The following is a 19,439-nucleotide window of genomic DNA, read 5'->3' as shown; positions in this document are numbered from 1 at the left end:
ATATTTAGTTATATGTGTATATTTATGTTAAATTATCTATGACGTCATCTGGTTTCAAAACCAACCCGGCAAGTGAACCGGTAGGTTTCCCAAATCAATAACTGTCCGATTCTTAAATCTTACTCCAAATTATTTATTTTCACTTCCACCGGATTATAAACTTTTGTATCATCCGATGAATAAACCCTCAAAGGTCAAAGGCTTCAAATTCAAGAGTTCAAGTGATTATAATGGGCCATCTGCATTACATAGCCCAAACGTAACGGGCTTTCTTAAATACGAATACAATAACTTTTAGCCCAAATGAGTGGACCAGGTTCGATGATAAAAAAACAAAACATGGGGGATACACCTAGGAGTAGAGATGTACAAAACCGGTTTATTTCCCAACCCGAACCGGTTTGGTCAAAAACGGTTTGACCCAAATCGGTTCGGTTTAGAAACTGGTTTAGGTGCAAGAGATGTCAACCTGATCCAGGTAGGTTCGGTTCGGTTCGGTTTAGAACCGGTATAAACAGGTTTTCCTCAAACCGATTTGGTTTTCAAAAGAGGAACCGGTCTGGGTGAAATCGGTTTGCATGTCAAACCGGTTCGGATCGGTTTGCCATGAACCGATCTCAAACCGATTTTTTTGTACAACTCTATCTAGGCGTGTTCAAGAAAACCAAAATCCAAACCGAGACCGCAAAATAATGATTTGAATTCCTATTCATATTGGATTGATCGGATCATGAATTAACTATTCAGATCGGATTCGGATACCAAAATTTTTAAAATTTGGATTGTTCGGATTATCCGGATATCGGTTTAATCCTAATAAACATATAACATGCTTTCTATGATGGATTTATTTAGACTACCTTTTGAACTTTAAAATTTAATTTTTTCTTTGTTAAAGACTAATTTAATTTTTTGTTAGGAAGCAAAAGTTAGACAAATAAAAATAAACATGAACCAAAAACTAGGGACAATATATTATTCGGTTTAATAGGATTATTCCAATTTTATCCGATCCTAAATGAATTAGGATAGATTCAAATCGGATAGGAAAATCTCTAATCTTGATCGGATCGGATTTCAGATGGAAACCTAAAATTTTCAAATCCTAAAAACCTTAACAGTTATCCGATCCGTTGAACACCGCATATTTTGGAGCACCAAAACCCGATATTTAAGACTCTACACAAACACTTTTCTTTGTTCTTTTCTTGAGCTCACTTCAATCTATCAAATGATCACGACATTCAAAATTACTTTTATTTCTTTTATACCCTTTATTATTTACTTTAAGAAAATAAAGAAAAAACAAACTATCACACTTTATAGAAAGTGTAAATATTAATCCTATGTTCGATCTTCTTTGCTCTTGAATTTTAAATCCTTACAAGACACGTTGCTTTCCCAAAGCCAAAACATAAGAACAAAGATTCCTACATGGCTACATAAATCATAAAAGCCTAGCCTCAAAATAAGTTACATTTTATAATTTTATAAGTTTTTATTACAATTGTAGCACCTTAATATTTTAAACTTTCCATTATGTATGTTTTAATCAGTTTTGATGATCACAACAAATATTAGGCAGTGCGTGTGGAATGAGAGATCAATACTTTATAAGTCTATGATGTAGTACAAATATTTTGAACTTAACTTCGTAGACAACACTACACTTTTCTCTTCTGAAATATCTTCTTCAATCTCCAACTAAGCATCGAGAGGAAAATTACAAATATATATTATGAGATAAGTGTAAAAGAATGTAAACCGAGTTAAAAAGCTGACATTACATGATGATGTTTGCACATAAGAAGAATGTTGTAAGCGTTTCGGACAGTCTAAGCTAATTACCTAACCAACAATAATTATTTTTACATTTATTTTGGTAACTTTCATATATTTACTGCAGTTTTTACGTATTATAAACTTGAATTTGTATAAAAATAGAAACAATGATTGAGGAACTAAAATCAATGGCTAAAGGTTCTCCAATCATAGAGTAGTTTTATAGCCGTTTGAAAAAGGATGATCTCACAATATATTTGGTCATGATTACAACCACAAAATAAAATTAATAAAGAATTAACTTTATAGAAGCACTTTTCCGGTCATAAACTATAAACAATATGTCAATATCTATTTTGACACATAATATAACTAAGTAATACTTTTAGAAATAAAAATATGAATTTAAAAGTTGATACAACAAGAAACTAGACAAGTCATGTATAAACTTTTAAGTTTTAAACTGACTGATTATATTTATTTATGTTTAAATCATTTACTAGAGTACTTACATATATAACATTCATTGTACTTGTCTTTTACAACCATTCTTAGAACGCAATATGACATAACAAATCAAGTAAGTGGACAACGACAATAAAGATACAAGATCAAACCCTCATCATAATTTTAATAAGACGATTTAAACAAGATAAGTATAAAATATATTAATTTACTAGGATTTAAAGTAGCATCGATTAAGTTTTAATGCATGCTTATACCTAATGTGTTTATGGTGATGAAGGTATTAAAAATATGTTCTATGATATGGATAGAACTTTTTTTATAAACTAGTCATGTTATTCATTCTTTAAACATCATGTTGATTATTCTAGTTTTTTTTTGATAATTTTATTTATGTCACATATATCCGAATATAGAAACACCCTCATAGATACATAAGTGGAGGGTAACTAGCCACTGTTTTGTAGGGCATATAATTAGTGGTGTTAAAGGCAATTCAGCTTTTGTTTCTTTGTCTTTAATTGGCATGGTGTTTATAACCAAGACAAGCTTCCATACCACAAAGCTTTAGCAAAAAGAGAAAGTGAAGGGTAGCATTTTGCAAAATAAAGATAGTTAAGGGGGACAAAGTTTCCACAACTTGTAGCTTTTGCAGTCTTTAAGAAAAGAAAGTTAATTACAAATTGCACCCTTTTAAATAAGGTCACTATCCAGATAAAGCTTGCCCATTTCTTTTTAATTTTTATTTATTTATTTACATGATCTTTTGCTTGAAAGAAAGTAAGGAAGCTACAGTCTTGGATCTATAACTTCAAATTATCAGTCTAAAGCAGTCCAACTTCCATTATTTTCTATGTACTTTAACTAGAGATGGTCAAAAAACCGGTCCGGGAACCGGTTTGCCGGTTTAAACCGGAAACCGGTTTTTACGAAAACCGGTTTTTTAAAAACCGGTTTGACCGGTTTACAAACCGCCGGTTCGTATTTCGGTTACACGTTTTAGAGCCAAAACCGGTTAACGAACCGGTTATTAAAAAAACCGGTTTTTTTAATAACCGGTTATGGAAAAACCGGTTAACCGGTTTTTTTATAAACCGGTTTTTGACCGTTGTGGACCGGTTTTTCCATAACCGGTTAACCGGTTAAAAACCGGTTTTTGAACGTTGTAACGGCTATATGGCCGTTTTTTTTTGACCGTTTTTTTTTTTACCATTTTACCCCCACAAACATCTATATATAGTTTAGGTTGGGTATTGGTTAGATCACACTCGATTATACAACTCCAAACGCTCTAAACGTTTATTTCATACGCGATTATTTTGTTATCTCACGCTCAATTATACCACATTACCACTCCATACGCTCTTATTTCGTAGTCGATTATCATGGCCTCCCAAAGTGCTGCTTCATCCGTCAACATGGGTGCCTCGAACACGGGAGAAACGGTCGTTCGGGTCATCCCCACGAAACGAAACCAAGATGTTTGGCAACATTTCGACCTATGCGAAATGTCTAACGGTAGCCAAAAAGCTCGATGCAAACATTGTTTGAAGTTTTATGGCAAAGATGCAAACTCCACTTTAAAAGCGCATGTACAAAGGCCCTTTTGCAAGGCCTTGAAGGACGAATCGGGAAGTAGTTCGCAGCCGGAGATGACGAATCAAGGAACGGTGTTTACGTACGACCTTGAAGCGGTACGTCAAAAGTTTTCAAACTTTGTGATTCAACAAACACTTCCTTTCAACCACTTCGACAACCCTCAATTCACGGAGATGATGCAAAAGTATGTTCAACCACGCTACCAACACGTAAGTCGTTCGACCCTTAAAAGAGATTGTCTTAAAGCATGGAAAAACGCTAAATCCGAACTAATTTCATACTTTTCAAACTTACAAACTGGTGTAAACTTAACAACGGATGTGTGGTCGGTACCTAATGGTTCGCCCGACTCATACATTTGTGTGACGGCTCATTGGGTTGACCCCGAGTCGTGGCAAATGATGAAACGAACCGTTGCGTTTCAATTGTTTGATTACCCGCACACGGGTAGAAATATTTTTAAACTCTTGGATAAAGTCATTCGACAATACAAGATTGAACATAAAATCTTTTCAATTTCGTTTGATAACGCGTCCAACAATACGGCCGCGGTTGGCCATTTAAAATTAAAGTATAAACCTATTTGTGATGGAGCGTTTTTTCATAGCCGATGCATTGCACATATTATCAACTTGGTCGTGCAAGATGGGTTAAACGTGATCGAAACGCAAAGAAACAATTTTAAAAGAATGTTACGAGATGTTTTTAGCAACAATAAAACATTTTCAAGATACAAAAAATTTTGTGTAGAAGCTAATTGTCAATGGTTGGGGCCAAATTGGGATTGTCCAACAAGATGGAACTCGACTTGTGATATGTTTGAGAAAGCCATCCAACAAAAAGAATCATTAATTGCGTTTCATCAAATTTTGTCAAGTAGGGGTAAATGTGCACCGTACGATCCTAGAAACTGGTTATTGATTGAGATCGTTACGGAGGTCCTTCAAATTTTTAAATCTTGCACAACTAGTTTATTCGGGGTTTACTATCCAACAAGCCCCATTGCTTTACCAAAAATTGCTGTCATGTGCACAAAGTTGAGTGAACTTCATTGTAGGGGTGCACCTTATTTTGATATGGGTGTAAAAATGAAAGAAAAATTTAGAAAATATTTTCAAGAACTACCCGCTGTTTTGACATGTGCTGCTGCGTTAAACCCTTGCATCAATGTTGGTGGTGTTGAAGCTTTAATAGAAAAAATTTGTGATGAGCTAGAGTTAAACAACGATCAAAACCCCTATTATAGCCAAACTTTAAAGAATGCTTTCAACACCACCTTGTCAAACATGTATGATGTTTACCTTACAAAATACGGGTCGTCTTCCCAAATTCATGACTCGTTAAGAGCTGTTGCCCAATCCCAATCCCAAACCGACCTTGAAATGGGGATGTACTACATGATTTGGGAAGACGCCGGTAAACGTCAAAAGGTAAACACCCCAAGCAGTGAACTTGGAAGGTATGGTGGTACCAACTTTGTGAAACACATGACTCCGGATGAATTTAGAAGTCTTGATTTGCTGGCTTGGTGGAGAGGTAAGGAGGATGAGTTTCCAATCCTCGCCGCCATGGCCAAAGATTTACTAACGGTCCAAGCTTCCACGGTAGCTTCGGAGTCTGCTTTTTCTGTTTCTGGCAGGGTTATATCGATTAGGAGGACTCGACTCACTCCACCAGCTATAGAGATGTCGATTTGCTACAAGGATTACTTGGACTCTTTAGATAGGGTACAACATCAACGCTCACTCGAGGGGGAAATGGAGTATGAGGCGGGCTTGTATGAAGACGAGGTCAATCAAGGACACACTCAACCAATGACCGATGAAGAAGCCGCGTACGACGATTACCTAAGGAATAGCTCGGGATCGAGTAGCGAAGAAAATTAGTTAAAGAAACAGCAAACATGGAGGCAAATAATGAGTAAGAAACAGCAAGTTGTTCATGTAATCGTGTCTAAGCATTCTTTAATGTTTGTATTTTTGAGTTACGAATATGCGATAACGATTTAATGTTTGTATTTTTAATGTAAAAGCTATAAATGAAAGTTATGTGTTTTTAATCTTCCAAGCAAAGAACCCTAACAACGAAAGCAAAGAATGGAGTCAGTCCGTTTTGCCTTGTAGTTACCGGTTTGCCTTGTAGTTACCGGTTTGTTTATACTATGAAAAAATAATGGTTATTTAAAAAAAAACCGATTTGTGCACCTCTAACTTTAACCTTTCTAGTTTTATGAGAGGGATAAAGTGAAGAGAGGGAAAATAAATTGAAAATAAAATAAAATTATACAATGCTTATATAGTTTAGCTGTCTATCTTTCTGATAATATTACTCACTAATGAATTTTAGTACCAGAGATTTTTGGATAACTAAAGTATGTTACAATGGTTTTTCTTTTAAATGTTATACACTATGTATATATCAGATCGTTTAATACAAAACTAATTTTAAATAAAAAAAATATAAGAATCACAAAAAGACAGTATACACAATGTTTTTATAATACTGAACGAATGTGTATCTTAAATCTTCTAACTTGTATTAATGTTTATTATCATGTTTCATTTGATGTTCGAGTAAATCCAAATTATACAAAAAAAGTTCGTTAACGCTAAAATCATCAACAAATAATTATCACACTTGCTAATAACTTTAAAACCAATCTTTCTTAAGTGAGTGAGAGAGAGAGAGACTATATTAGACCCACATAACATAAACTAATATATCAATAGATAAATCCAATGTATATAAATATTCATTAACTTAGGTAAGACAAAATATCATGATAAAGCTCAAAATAATTAGAAAAATATAAAAACAATCTGTTTTAATCCAGTTATCAGGAGTATTTAAAGGTTGAATTAGTCTTTTTATGATCAGAGAAATTTGCTTTGCTTCACATGCATTCCACTTTCACATACAAAACTAACAACTGCAAGAAAAGCACAAAAGCCCCACTTCACACTACTACTTTAATCCCCTTCTTATAAATCACATATCACCACTAGCTACTTGCCAATGCATTAAGCACACCAACTTCAAAACCAAACCATATAACCATTTCTTGAACCCTCCATTCATAAAACTTTAATCCCAATTTACTAAAAAATAGTGATCAACCATGAGGGCTGGAGGCTATACCATACAACACACACTAACACCTGAAGCCGCAACCGTAGTGAAACAAGCGCTCGGTCTTGCTAGACGTCGTGGTCATGCTCAGGTCACACCTTTGCATGTTGCGAGCGCGATGCTCACATCGCCAACTAGCCTTATGAGGAAGGCTTGTTTGCAACCCAATTCCCACCCTCTTCAATGCAAAGCTCTAGAGCTTTGCTTCAATGTTGCATTGAACCGCCTACCTACCATGCAATCAAGCCCTATCATGTTAAACCCTCATCAATTTCACCACCCTTCTCTTTCCAACGCGTTGGTGGCCGCCTTTAAGCGGGCGCAAGCTCACCAACGCCGTGGTTCGATTGAAAATCAACAACAACCCATTTTAGCTCTTAAAGTAGAGATAGAGCAACTCATTATATCCATCTTGGATGATCCTAGTGTGAGTAGAGTGATGCGAGAAGCCGGTTTCTCTAGCACCCAAGTCAAAAACAATATCGAACACATGGAGATATCGGTGTCTTCCCCTAATCCTCTCAATTTTTCTCAATCAAAAGAGAACATCAAGCCCAAATTACCTTTAGCTAAAGTCCAAGATGAAGATGTAATGAGTGTTATTGAAATGATGATGAATAAGAAAAGAAAGAACAATATTGTTGTTGTAAGAGAGTGTTTAGCCAGTGGCGATGCTATAGTTAGAGGAGTCATAGACAAATTCGAAACCGAAAACAATGTCAATCTAAGGTTCATGCAGTTTGTAAGCCTTCCTTTACACTCACTAAATCATCTTTCAAGGGAAGATGTTGAAAGTAAAGTTAGGGAACTCAAGTGTCTAGTAAAAAGCTTTGTGGGTAGAGGAGTAATCTTGTATTTAGGTGATCTCAAATGGGTGTCGGATTATTGGTCGAATCATAGCGAGCGAAAGCGCAATCAGAGTTACTACTACTCTCCAGTGGAGCATATGATCATGGAGATTAGTGGGCTTATGTTTGGTGTTGATAGTGGGAAGTTGTGGTTGATGGGGATAGCCAACTCTCAAACATACATGAGGTGCAAAACAGGTCATCCTTCACTTGAAACTCTATGGAATCTTTGTCCTCTTTCACTTCCTGTTGCTAGCCTGGATCTCACCCTCAATCTTGAAAGGTAAAGACTTCAACTTTTTTGGTGCTTTTGGCTTAAAGATGATCTTTTTGGTGTTAAAAAACTGATCTTTGATGTTGGTTTTGTTTTATTAGCAATAAAGATGCTTTAGATGAGATGAAATTCCTCACTTGTTGTGAGGAATGTTCGGTTAATGCAAAGCGAGAGGCGCGAACCATTACAAGTTATGGCCGAACCAGTGAGTCCATTACTACTACTCATGGCTCCACTTTGCCATCATGGCTCAGGCAATACAAAGAAGAGAACTCAAGACACAACACCAATGATCAGGTAAAGGTTCTTAAACACATGCTTAAATAAACAATATTACCATAATTATATATAATTAAGAGTGATCATTAGATCAGGTTTCATTTATATGGTATATATTATAACTAATATTATTGTATCTAATATGCAGGAATGTGAAAAGCTTGGGAATCTTTGCAAGAAATGGAACTCAATTTGTAGTTCACTTCACAAACAACCACCCCTCATGTCTTCTTCACCAAATTTGCACCAACATCATCTCACTTGGCCTACGGTTTTCGGATCTAACATCCCGAAAGAACACCAGTTTTTCATAAGTGGTGAATGTTTTGAAGAGCAAAATCCAAAAAGGCTCATGCCAGAACTCTTATCTAATCCTAATTCAAGCCCCAATTCAGCTTCTTGTAGCGAAGCTAGCGATCAAGATTACAATCATGGTGATGATGATGATGATCAATGCTACTTGCACAGGTTCAAGGAAATGACTTCAGAGAATGTAAAGATTCTAAGCAATGCATTAGAGAGAGTTTCACCATGGCAAAGTGAGATCATTCCAGAAATAGTAACCGCAATCCTTCAATGTCGGTCCGGTGCAATGGAAAGAGAAGGGAAAGAAGAAACATGGTTGTCTTTCTTGGGTGCTGACAATCATGGAAAAGAAAAGATAGCAAGGGAGTTAGCCAAAGTTATATTTGGATCAAGAAACAACTTTGTGCAAATGGACTTGAGTAGGTTTTCAGCTACACGAGCCGACTCAACCGATGACGATCATGAATTTGTTAGTAACAAACGCGCTAGAGACGAAAATGGGCAAAGTTATCTTGAAAGATTCACAGAAGCTGTACAAGAGAACCCGAACCGTGTGTTCTTCATGGAAGATGTTGAGCAAGTTGACTACCATTCCCAAATGGGAATCAAGAAAGCAATCAAGAATGGAAGAATCACACTAAATGATGGAAAAGTTGTTCTTTTTAATGATGCAATTGTTATTTTCAGCTGCGAAAGCTTCAGTTCGATTTCACGAGCGTGTTCTCCAAGCATAAGGCGAAAGTATAACGAAAATGAACACCAAGAAACCGAAGCCGTTAAGGATTGTGGAAAAGAGTCTGTTATCAGTTTGGATTTGAATATTGCTACTGAAGATCATAAGCGTTCATTTGAGCAAGAATCAGTTTCTGATATTGGCATTTTGGATGCAGTTGATAAGCAAGTTATTTTTAAACTCCAAATGTTGTAACAAGTTTAATTAAGTTTGTAAATTAGGGGTGTAGTTTGAGATATGGGTTTTAGAGTTTTGTGAAAGCAATGTGAGTTTAGTTATACTAACAACTGGTTCTTTTTCTTGTAACCTTGTTTCTTGAATTGGATATGGTACTTTGGTGGTATATGAGTTCATGTTTCAGTTCCATGATATAAATATTACTTCCTTAATTTCTCACATCATGTGTGTGTGTTTCAAATGATAATACATCTATACTTGATTTCCTATGTTAAAACAAACATGGTATCTTTATTATATCATATTTATTATTTAATTAATATGTTATTTTAAAAAAAATAAGGGACAGTTTCACTTGTAGCATAGATAATTGGAATTAATGTTTATAAAATATCTTTTCTTTATTAGGACACTATTTATAACAGTGTGATAAGAGTCTTTAAACTGGAGTATTTCTATCTTTTAAAGTCATGGATTATTTTATACCTAACCTTTTACGAAACATGAAATAAACTATGAGTGGTGTTACATCTTTCTATCTTTAATTTACAAATGATTGAAGATTTTTGGAGGAAATTCAGATATAGTGTTTATCTTTTTTTTAATGACCATTTTGATAGCCCACCCGATCATCCAATTCCTCGAGTATGAAACCATGAGATGTTAAGCTGACATGTCCTCGAAGGAAAGCTTGTACATAGGTCCGTCTTATCAATCCCGACCTAGAGACAATCCTTAATTGGAAACCCGTCACAGGTGAAAAAAAACCTCTAGTCTAACCCGGAACTTCTATTTTTGTCACATGTAGAATTTGAAGTCTTGAACCCAAAATCTTCCTTTTTTTTAAGTGAAGTCTTTTGGTGCATCATCTCAATTACATTGACTATCTATAACAATTTAAAAATAACATCGTATTAATATATTATTGTTATTATAATGGCAGTAATAATTACTATTAAAATATTTTTTATATTCTTATTCTTATTTTATTATTCAGAAAAATAAAACAATAACTCACAAATTTTCTAATACACTTAACTGACACACCTTCTTTAAACGTGCCGACTCTTTAAAGGATAGAGTTTTATTCAACCCATTGATATCGCTAGTCCAACGACAATTGATGTGTTTAAACAGATTAGTAACTAATATATTTCATCAACATAATACACTTAAAATGAAACCATTAAAAATAACAATAATAAAATATTTTAAATGAGAAAAAAATTTATAATTATTCTCTCTCAACATCAGGAACCAATAAACAGAATGTTGGGAGTCGGGATGAATAAAGCTTGCAAAGGTATGATCCATTACTTATGAATTGCGCAAAACAAAAGCAACTTTGATAAAGAAAAAAAGTGGTTGAAACAAAATGCAAAAGCAGCTCATATTATTCCTCATTATATGTGTTTAATTTCATTTTGCTTTTTAACACATGATTCATGCATACATTTTGGTTTCATTTTATAAGTTAATTAGAAATTAAAAACATATACAACCGATACTAGGAAACGAGTCACGGTTTGGGCTATTTGTAATAGGCTCACGTGCATTTTACATCACCAGTAAAGACGCCTCCTCAGTTGAAAGAAACCATGGTGTCGAACATCCACTTTTAATATATTTCGACCAATCACATTCATACACTTCACACTCATTAATCTTCCTTTGTTTAATTTTATGTGAAACCATTACACATTTTTAATGAATTTAGTTAGTGAAAACACTTCTATCTACGATGATGTGGTAGGGTTTGGGTATTTTTTTCTGTGAAACGGTTACAATTTACAAACAACCTTAGATTAAACACATAACTATTATATGGAAGTTATCATATATTAATAAAGGTATTTTTCTATTCCACTAAATTAACAACATTTTCTTTCCTAATAACAAAAATCACTCAAGTTAAGTTTCAATAATGTGTCAATTTTATGAATCTTCTAATTTAAATAGAACAGGTATAAAACCTCGTATTACCTAGTGATTTGTTATTTATGAAGTTTAACTTGAAGTAAAAGATAATTGTGAATAAGAAAAAAATCATACAGTGATCAATTTTCACACGCACACACACACAAATACATATAAATGAGAGATGGATTATGGTTTCTTCTTGTTTGTTTAGATGGATCATTTGCTTCTTAAAAGATTTGCAAGTGAGATGTGGAATTCGATTGGTCGGTGGTATAGGATTCTAAGGACCAAACTTTCCTTGATTAAGGCGTTACTCTTTCTTCCAGAAGAAGGTATGTGCTACAAGTTGTAGTTTGTTGTCCATTTGGCTCATATGGAAGGCGCGGAAATGAAAATATTTTTAATGGTAAGCACTATAGGACAACATATGTTGTAGGAGAAATAAAATCCTCTGCCTTTTTCGGATCAAGTATATAGGAAATAAACACTCTTGATGGGGGTCATGGAGCAATTGTATTTTTTAAACTCATTCCTTTGTTGCACCTTTTCAAAATCAACGCCTCATATATATAGTCTTATGCACTGTTTTAGGTATGATTTGAACTGTCAACCTAACGAAAGAAAAGCATCATAACATATTTTTATTAATTGAATGCCAAAGAATTATTTGGTTATTGTACATTACCATTATAATACTTCAACAATTTTTTTAACGCTTCTCAATTTCTAGAAATTAATCACTTCAACAACCTTTTATATTGGTTGGGGGTATCAACATGTTATGAATGAAATAATTATTGTATAAACAAGTTAACCATTAATGAATATATAAGATTTTATGCATGTTGATTAATTTGCATAAATTGAGGAAATAATCTTTCAAGATGAATTGTGTTTTCTAATTGGCATCAATATATAAGTTATATAAAATAATGATAAACCTATAATTTGTTACAAGAAACCACTTTCCCACGTTGAACCCTTTAAACCAAACACCACCACTCAACTCCCATTACAATAAACTACATCTTAATTAAAAACTTAATATGTCACTTTACAATAAAATCATGTTTATTAATCAACAAAATAAAATGTCACTTTACAATAAAACCCAGTTTATTAATCAGGATAATATAACTAATTACTAAAATGCATAGGGATCAGGAATTTACCTTTTTTCCCATAATAGATTATGTCTTCATTTTCATGCCACTTTCCACCAATATCTTTGCATTTTAGTGATTAACATACTTTTATTTCATTTCATTCTTTGAGTAGGGTTTAAGGATTTATTAACTTTTTTGTTAACCAAGTTTTATATTGACCGTGGTATCTAACATTGTCACTTTCTTGTATATTTATAGCCTATCGTTTGAATCACTAGATGAAAGAAATGTAAAATATATGTTGTGAACTCTCACGTTGCTTTTCTACCATGATGGAACAAATATACATCCAACTTCAAATCAGTAAAAAAAAAATAAGCAATCTCATACATTAGTGAAGTGAGCTAGTAGGGTAGCAACTTAGACTAAACATTGTGGGTTAACATCGGGAGCGTTAACCCAATCCAAGTCAGCCAACACCCCTACTGCCCACCCCTTAGCATCTTCCACCGTTAACACAATACTGCCCCCACCCTCGCCGCCCCCATAATAACCCTCTGACGTGGTGTTTAACACCGGTCAACCTGGAAAAGTGATGCCATATTGGTTGTCAACGCCAATGGGTATAACGTCCACAATGCCTAGCCATAATGATATGGTCATGACCGTGTCAAGAATGAAGTGATCGATGGAGAGATATAGAAACAATATTAAAAGAAAAGTAATGTTCTTAAATTTACTATTATATTTTAATGTGGAGGATTAACGTACAAATGAAATTAATGTGCTAAACGTGAGAATCAAGTAGAGTAATTATATATACAAGTAGAGTACTTATGTAATTACATCATAGAGTAAGTATTATAGAGTAATTACATAATTACTCTAATTATATATATAATTACTCTACTTGATTCTCATGTTTAGCACGTTAATTTCATTTGTATTTGATCCAAACCCTTATCTTAATAATATGATGATAAACAAACTTAAATGTTGAAGACAGCATGTTACCATATAGTGATTTAACAATTTTTTGCAAATTATTTATGACTAAAGACATGAATAACTAGTGGTAGTCAATGTCATCAACCTTATCAAGACTCCGCTAAAGGAAAGTGTGAACTATGTTAGCAATATTTTGTAGAAAAAATGTGTGATGGATGGCAAACTTAATGATAAGGGTCTCTTGTAAACAAACAAACTTTAATCTAAAATGACTTTTTACACCTTTATGTCTTCTTTTTATCACACAATTATGTGTAAAAACACTTTCAAGAAATCTCCTTTTAGTTCATAAGATGTGTTCTCACAACTTTAACCATTTCTTAGTTCTTTCAAAGATAAGTTTATCACATGTGAAACCACTAATGACAATATGACATGACAGTTACAAATTTACATGGAAAGATATATTATCTGATGTGATCAGAGGGGCATAAACGTCATTCCGTATGATTAAGTATATATAGAAAGGGCATTGTTGATGTGGGCCTCAATGAATTTCGATTTGAATCTTGCAAGATAGAAACACGTCGTTAGCCTCTCCACGGGTGGTGCATCCCATGACCAAGCTCGATTGTCGGAGTAAGTCTTGGTTGAGAGAATAGTAACCTATGATCGTTGATTAGGAGGACTATAGAAATATAAAATATTGAAATAATTTGGAGAAAAAAAAAATTAAATGTGAAATCTTAGAGACATGGAAGCCAAGTTATGCCTCTTTTTAAAAATGTGACATTTTCTGTCATGTTTTTTTTCCTATCAAGTTGGTTAAAGATCATCATCATCATCATCGTACTCAGTATATCCCACCAATAGCAATGCTATGGTAGGGTCTGAGGAGGGTAAGATGTAGACAGCCTTACCTCTATCCCATAGGGATAGAGAGGCTGCTTCCGGTGAGACCCCCGGCTCGATAGTAGTTTTGCATCAAGCCTTGGACATAAGGCACATAGCACTCAATCATCGGGACACCGGCTGATCGGTGCATGTGCCCTTGTCTTTCGGCTATCAACGCCACCACATGATGCCTGATTAACCTTCCGCCACTTTTAACGTTATTTTCACGAGATTAGTAAAATAACGTCAAAATTAGTGCAATTTTACTTTTGCTCACCCGAGGGTTCACACATATATACATTATATGCGCGCACCGCAACCAGGGCGTCAAGTTGGTTAAAGATGTTGAAACTAAATAAATGAGCATGCAATAAGTACTCTTAAATCTTTTATATAAATATAGTATTATTATTAATTATTCCAAAGTTTATAAAATGAAGGTTTTATAAAGGAAAAATGAGGAAAAAAACTTCGGAAGGAATCTTTTCAGTTCTATTGTTGATGTTCCCAGTTCCCACTCAAATTAAAAGTTCACTCAAAGTAGAAGTTATTCAAATTTAAAAAAATATGTTTGAACATTCAACAAAGTGAAAATCATTATCAACCTTAGTTAAAATTATGAAAATTTATCTCTATCAACATCTCTTATGAGAGAAATTGATGTGTTAATAGGACATTCTGATGGTTAAGCTTTTCAAGCCCATGTTTTATATTGTCTTAAAAAATTACAATTAAGCCAAGATTGCTTAATTGTCTAACAACTTCATCAATTAGATATTACAATCTGCAACTTATACAGGAGTGGTACAAACATGTGCCTTTCGTTTCATATATCGGGTATGTACATTGATAGTGTGCGAAAATACAAAATATTTAACATTTTGTAATTTATAGTTGTTGAAAAAAATACACTTGCTAGTGTTACAAATGAAGTTGTAATTGACCGTTTTCAAAAGATGAAATTATGTATATGTCAATTGTGATATGAATTTTGTTTATTATATATGTTTAATGAAATTTGTTTCTTGCATTTATATACGTAGTTTATTTAATGTATTTTGCTTTGAATCAACCCATTTTGGTTTGACCCGTTTTACTTGGCCCATTTTAGGTCGATTGTTTTTGGCACACACTAGATAAAATTCCTGAATTTTCACTGAATATATGTGTGGAACATCGTATATTAGACTTTCTGCCCGATCACATTCTATCATTCACCTACTTGATTTATTTACAATATTTACATGGGTTATGTTGTTATATAATAAAGAAAACTTTAAAATGAAAAAAAAAAAACATTCACCTCTTGGTTACAAGCATTGATTCATCATAGCCATCACATCAGTTTTTGCAACTTTTAATCGGCTAAAATAGTTCATTCAGAGATATCATATGGTACAACTTTTGATATATGAGAGATGCATTTAAATAATTGAAGTAAGTTTTTGATGGAGGAGTTACCTGATTATACTTGTAATCTTCCTAAAAAGCAACGTTTGAGGAGATAACATTAATGACTGTGCCCTAATGTGCATAATGTGCATACGGATAATATTGTAAACGAATCGAGCGTTCGGTAATTCGTATATGTTCATTGATTTAATAAACGAACAAACATAAACAAAAACTTTGTGTTCATATAATTAAACGAACGTGCATAAACATGTGTTGCGTTCGTTCACTTATGTTCGTATTCGTTTGTTTATGTTTGTTCTTTTATGTTAGTTTATGTTCATTACATATCAATAGAAAATAATTAAATATTATTTTTATTTTACAAATTAATAATCTTAATATGTTTTATATTTGTTCGTTTGTGTTTATTTATGTTTGTTTATGTTCGTTCAAATATGTTCATTTTATGTTCGTTTATCTTTGTTCAATTATGTTAGTGAATTGTTCCGTTAGATTTTAAATGAACGAACATAAGCATGCTCATTTTTTAAACGAACGAAGATGAACACAAATATTTGTCCGAGTAAGTTTTCGTGTTCGTTTAGAGTTAAATACGTGAACATGCTTTTATTCGTGTTCGTTCATTTCGTTTACATGTTTAATAACAAGAGATGTAATATGAAAATCAAATAGCTTAATCATAGCAATTGAAAAAGCCAGTATACCAAAGGATATATAATGATTTGATTAAATATTATTCATAATTTAACAAAAAAAATTGATAAAAAAATAAAATAGTGATGTATAAATTTTGTAACAGAAAGATATATTATTTAAAAATGAAATTTTAGTGATCATTTCTGAAAAGAGAAAAGAAGAAAAGCAAAAACAGAGCTCCTTTTAAGGGTGGTTTTTATGCTTTGAAGTATTCCCTTATGTATTCTCTTTTGAAAGCCACTTCAACTTTCTTCTTTAATTGGAATGTAAAGGACTTAAGGTACAAAATACAAGCTTCTATACTACAAAATCTATAAATTTTTATACATGGTGATGCAATGTTCATCACCCATGGTCCCACATCAACAAGTCTTTAGCAATTCAACCAACTTATTTATGATTAAACTAGCCAAAAGCTGCATGTTTACACACATTCTGGCTCTAATATGATCACTTTGAAAATTCAAAATAATTATGAGAATTTGATGTTAGAGGGATGACCTTTTTGGTCACATAAGTTTGAGGCAATGACATGTCTGTGATGAGATCCATGACACCCCGAAGAGGTGGCCATGAACACAAGTCAACGAGGCTATAAGAGGCTCGATTGATCGATGGTTGTTGAAGATTTACTAGTGTTACTAAAACTTGAAGTAGGTTTTGTAATATATTTGCATGCTTAGAAATCATTTGCACATGCTAAATTGTTTTTTCTTTTTGTTGGTTTTGATCAAATTAACATATGAATTAGTTATAAAATTTAAAAGAAAATACATTAGCATTTCAATCCAACTCCAAAACAATGTATGACTTCCATTCATTTTCGATAATGTAAAACATTTTAGTTTTTTAAATATATATAATCAAAATAATAATCTTTTTGTAAGAATCTATATAAGACATAAACTCATACATCATTTAACCTCTGTATAGAGTCGTGACTCATGACGTACAATAAAAATAAATAAATAAAATATTTACCAGCTTATATTCGTGTTTTATCATAAATACTTGATCGTCGTTAGTTTTAAAAAAATAAAGTTGATACGTGAAAAAATAATAGCTACGTGAGATAATTTCGCGCATTTCATGACTAGAGAGATAAAGTTTTGTTTACAGCATGAAAGTAAGGGGAAGCTATAGCCTTGGATCTACAACCAAGATAATTGTAGTCTTTAATGGAATCTTTACTTTTGTAGCTATCTCACAAAAACATATAGATACAAACACCATGAATCTATCTTTGAATTTTTATGATTTTGAGGGATCCAAGGGTTTAAAGAGGAAATGTGGGGTTGTATGTAGAATGCTAGGGTAGCATGCAAGACCAGTCAAAAAGAGGATGAAAAACAAAAGTAAAATGGAGAATGTTTGATCGGATCTTAGATATGTTTGTGATGCTGCTTTCAATGATTATTTGGTCATTGAGATAAAAAAGAAACAAAAGTGTTGTGTGTGTTATATCATATATGTGTGTGAGAGAGAGATTGTAGCTTTATTATCATGTGCTACCCATGCCCACATAAAAACTTCAACTCTACAGTTGAATTGAATTGATTTGTGTGAACTAAAGACAAATAGATGAGAAAGGATCTTGGGAAAATATAATATTAAAGCTAAGTGTGGTCGATGGGTTATAAAATGAGACGTTTTATTTCATGTGGTGCATAATCAGTAGATGAGGGATTTTTGTTTTAGATGTGTAATGGTTTTGTAACCCTATATATATCACACACACACATACCATTAAAATAATAATAAAACAAAAGGTGAAATGGGCAACAAGAATTCATCGCCCCCACCCCCACCCACACACACACCGCCCGAGAGAGGGGGGGGGGGTCACCAAAAAAATCGCCCCAAATTTGTTCATTTTGTCGCTCACTATAGGTAGCCTGATAGTTAGAATATAATATAATGTTGTAAATCAATATTTATAGACATAAGTTAACATAAAAGCTTTGGATGCGGAGGCGCTGGAGTCGGCAACGGTGTTCTTTAATCATCGATGAAAAGAGTCAGGATATGGCAATGACATTGTCAAGAACGTATAAGGAAAAAAATAAATTAGCGTTCAGCTCTGAAATAAAAAAAGTATTGATGGTATCAAATAATTTGATATTATTTACAAAAATAAAGCCTCGTTATATAGGAGAAGAATTTTAAGTTTTTAACCCTTTACAAACTCTAGATAAGATAAAGAAATAAATATGAAACAAATACGAATCAGTTCCATATATCCTCATAGTTTTGTCGTAAAAGATTAAACCTATAAGCTCAGATTCATTGTCTCACTTTGATGTCGTATATTTGTCGCGTTTGTGTTATTGAAGGTATTATATAATTAATATAATGTGCAACTTTTGTTGTAGAATACATCTCTACAAAGCAAGTGAGACAAAAATAGAACATATATACAAAAAGAGACGACATACCTCAACTCCATACATGTGTAGGAATACTAATATTTCAAATACTTTTTGCTATTTGCTTTTATTTTGATGTATAAAACAGGAATAATATTCGACCTTTTAGCTTTCACTAAATGTCTAAATAACCTACAATAATGGGATACAGAAAATATTTTGTGACAGAAAGTAAATATATAATATCAATAATTTGCATAAACAATGAACAAAATAGTTCATTAATCTTGAAAATGAAGAAAGAACAAAATAGAGAGAGACATGCTTCATTATATGAACAAAGCAAGCATCAAAACCTTTGCGTAGCTTACAAAAATTGTATCAATCCAACTAGATTTTATTTTTATTCTTTTTAGAACGACGACTTTCTTGTATTTAGGCTACTGCACTCTCCAAATTTGGAGAGCCCTGATGGCCTACACTGGCCAGATTATGTTGTCT

At 33.2% G+C, this 19,439-nt stretch overlaps 1 protein-coding gene across 1 annotated transcript; it reads left to right on the top strand.

Moving 5' to 3' along the window:
* The first annotated feature begins 6,584 nt into the window (after positions 1-6,584).
* On the top strand, positions 6,585-9,808 carry LOC143630296 (protein SMAX1-LIKE 3-like). Its single transcript, XM_077099355.1, has 3 exons — positions 6,585-8,106; positions 8,199-8,394; positions 8,525-9,808. Exons 1-3 carry the CDS (start codon positions 6,965-6,967, stop codon positions 9,608-9,610), a joined length of 2,424 nt encoding a protein of 807 aa, XP_076955470.1. The 5' UTR covers positions 6,585-6,964; the 3' UTR covers positions 9,611-9,808.
* The last annotated feature ends 9,631 nt before the right edge of the window (positions 9,809-19,439 follow it).

The sequence above is a fragment of the Bidens hawaiensis genome, unplaced genomic scaffold, assembly GCF_021521415.1.
Source record: "Bidens hawaiensis isolate Kalapana, Puna unplaced genomic scaffold, B.hawaiensis_p1.1 tig00000459_1, whole genome shotgun sequence".
In the NCBI taxonomy this organism is placed as follows: domain Eukaryota; kingdom Viridiplantae; phylum Streptophyta; class Magnoliopsida; order Asterales; family Asteraceae; genus Bidens; species Bidens hawaiensis.
Note: the sequence above shows the minus strand (reverse complement) of the source record. Positions and strands in the feature narration are given on the sequence as shown.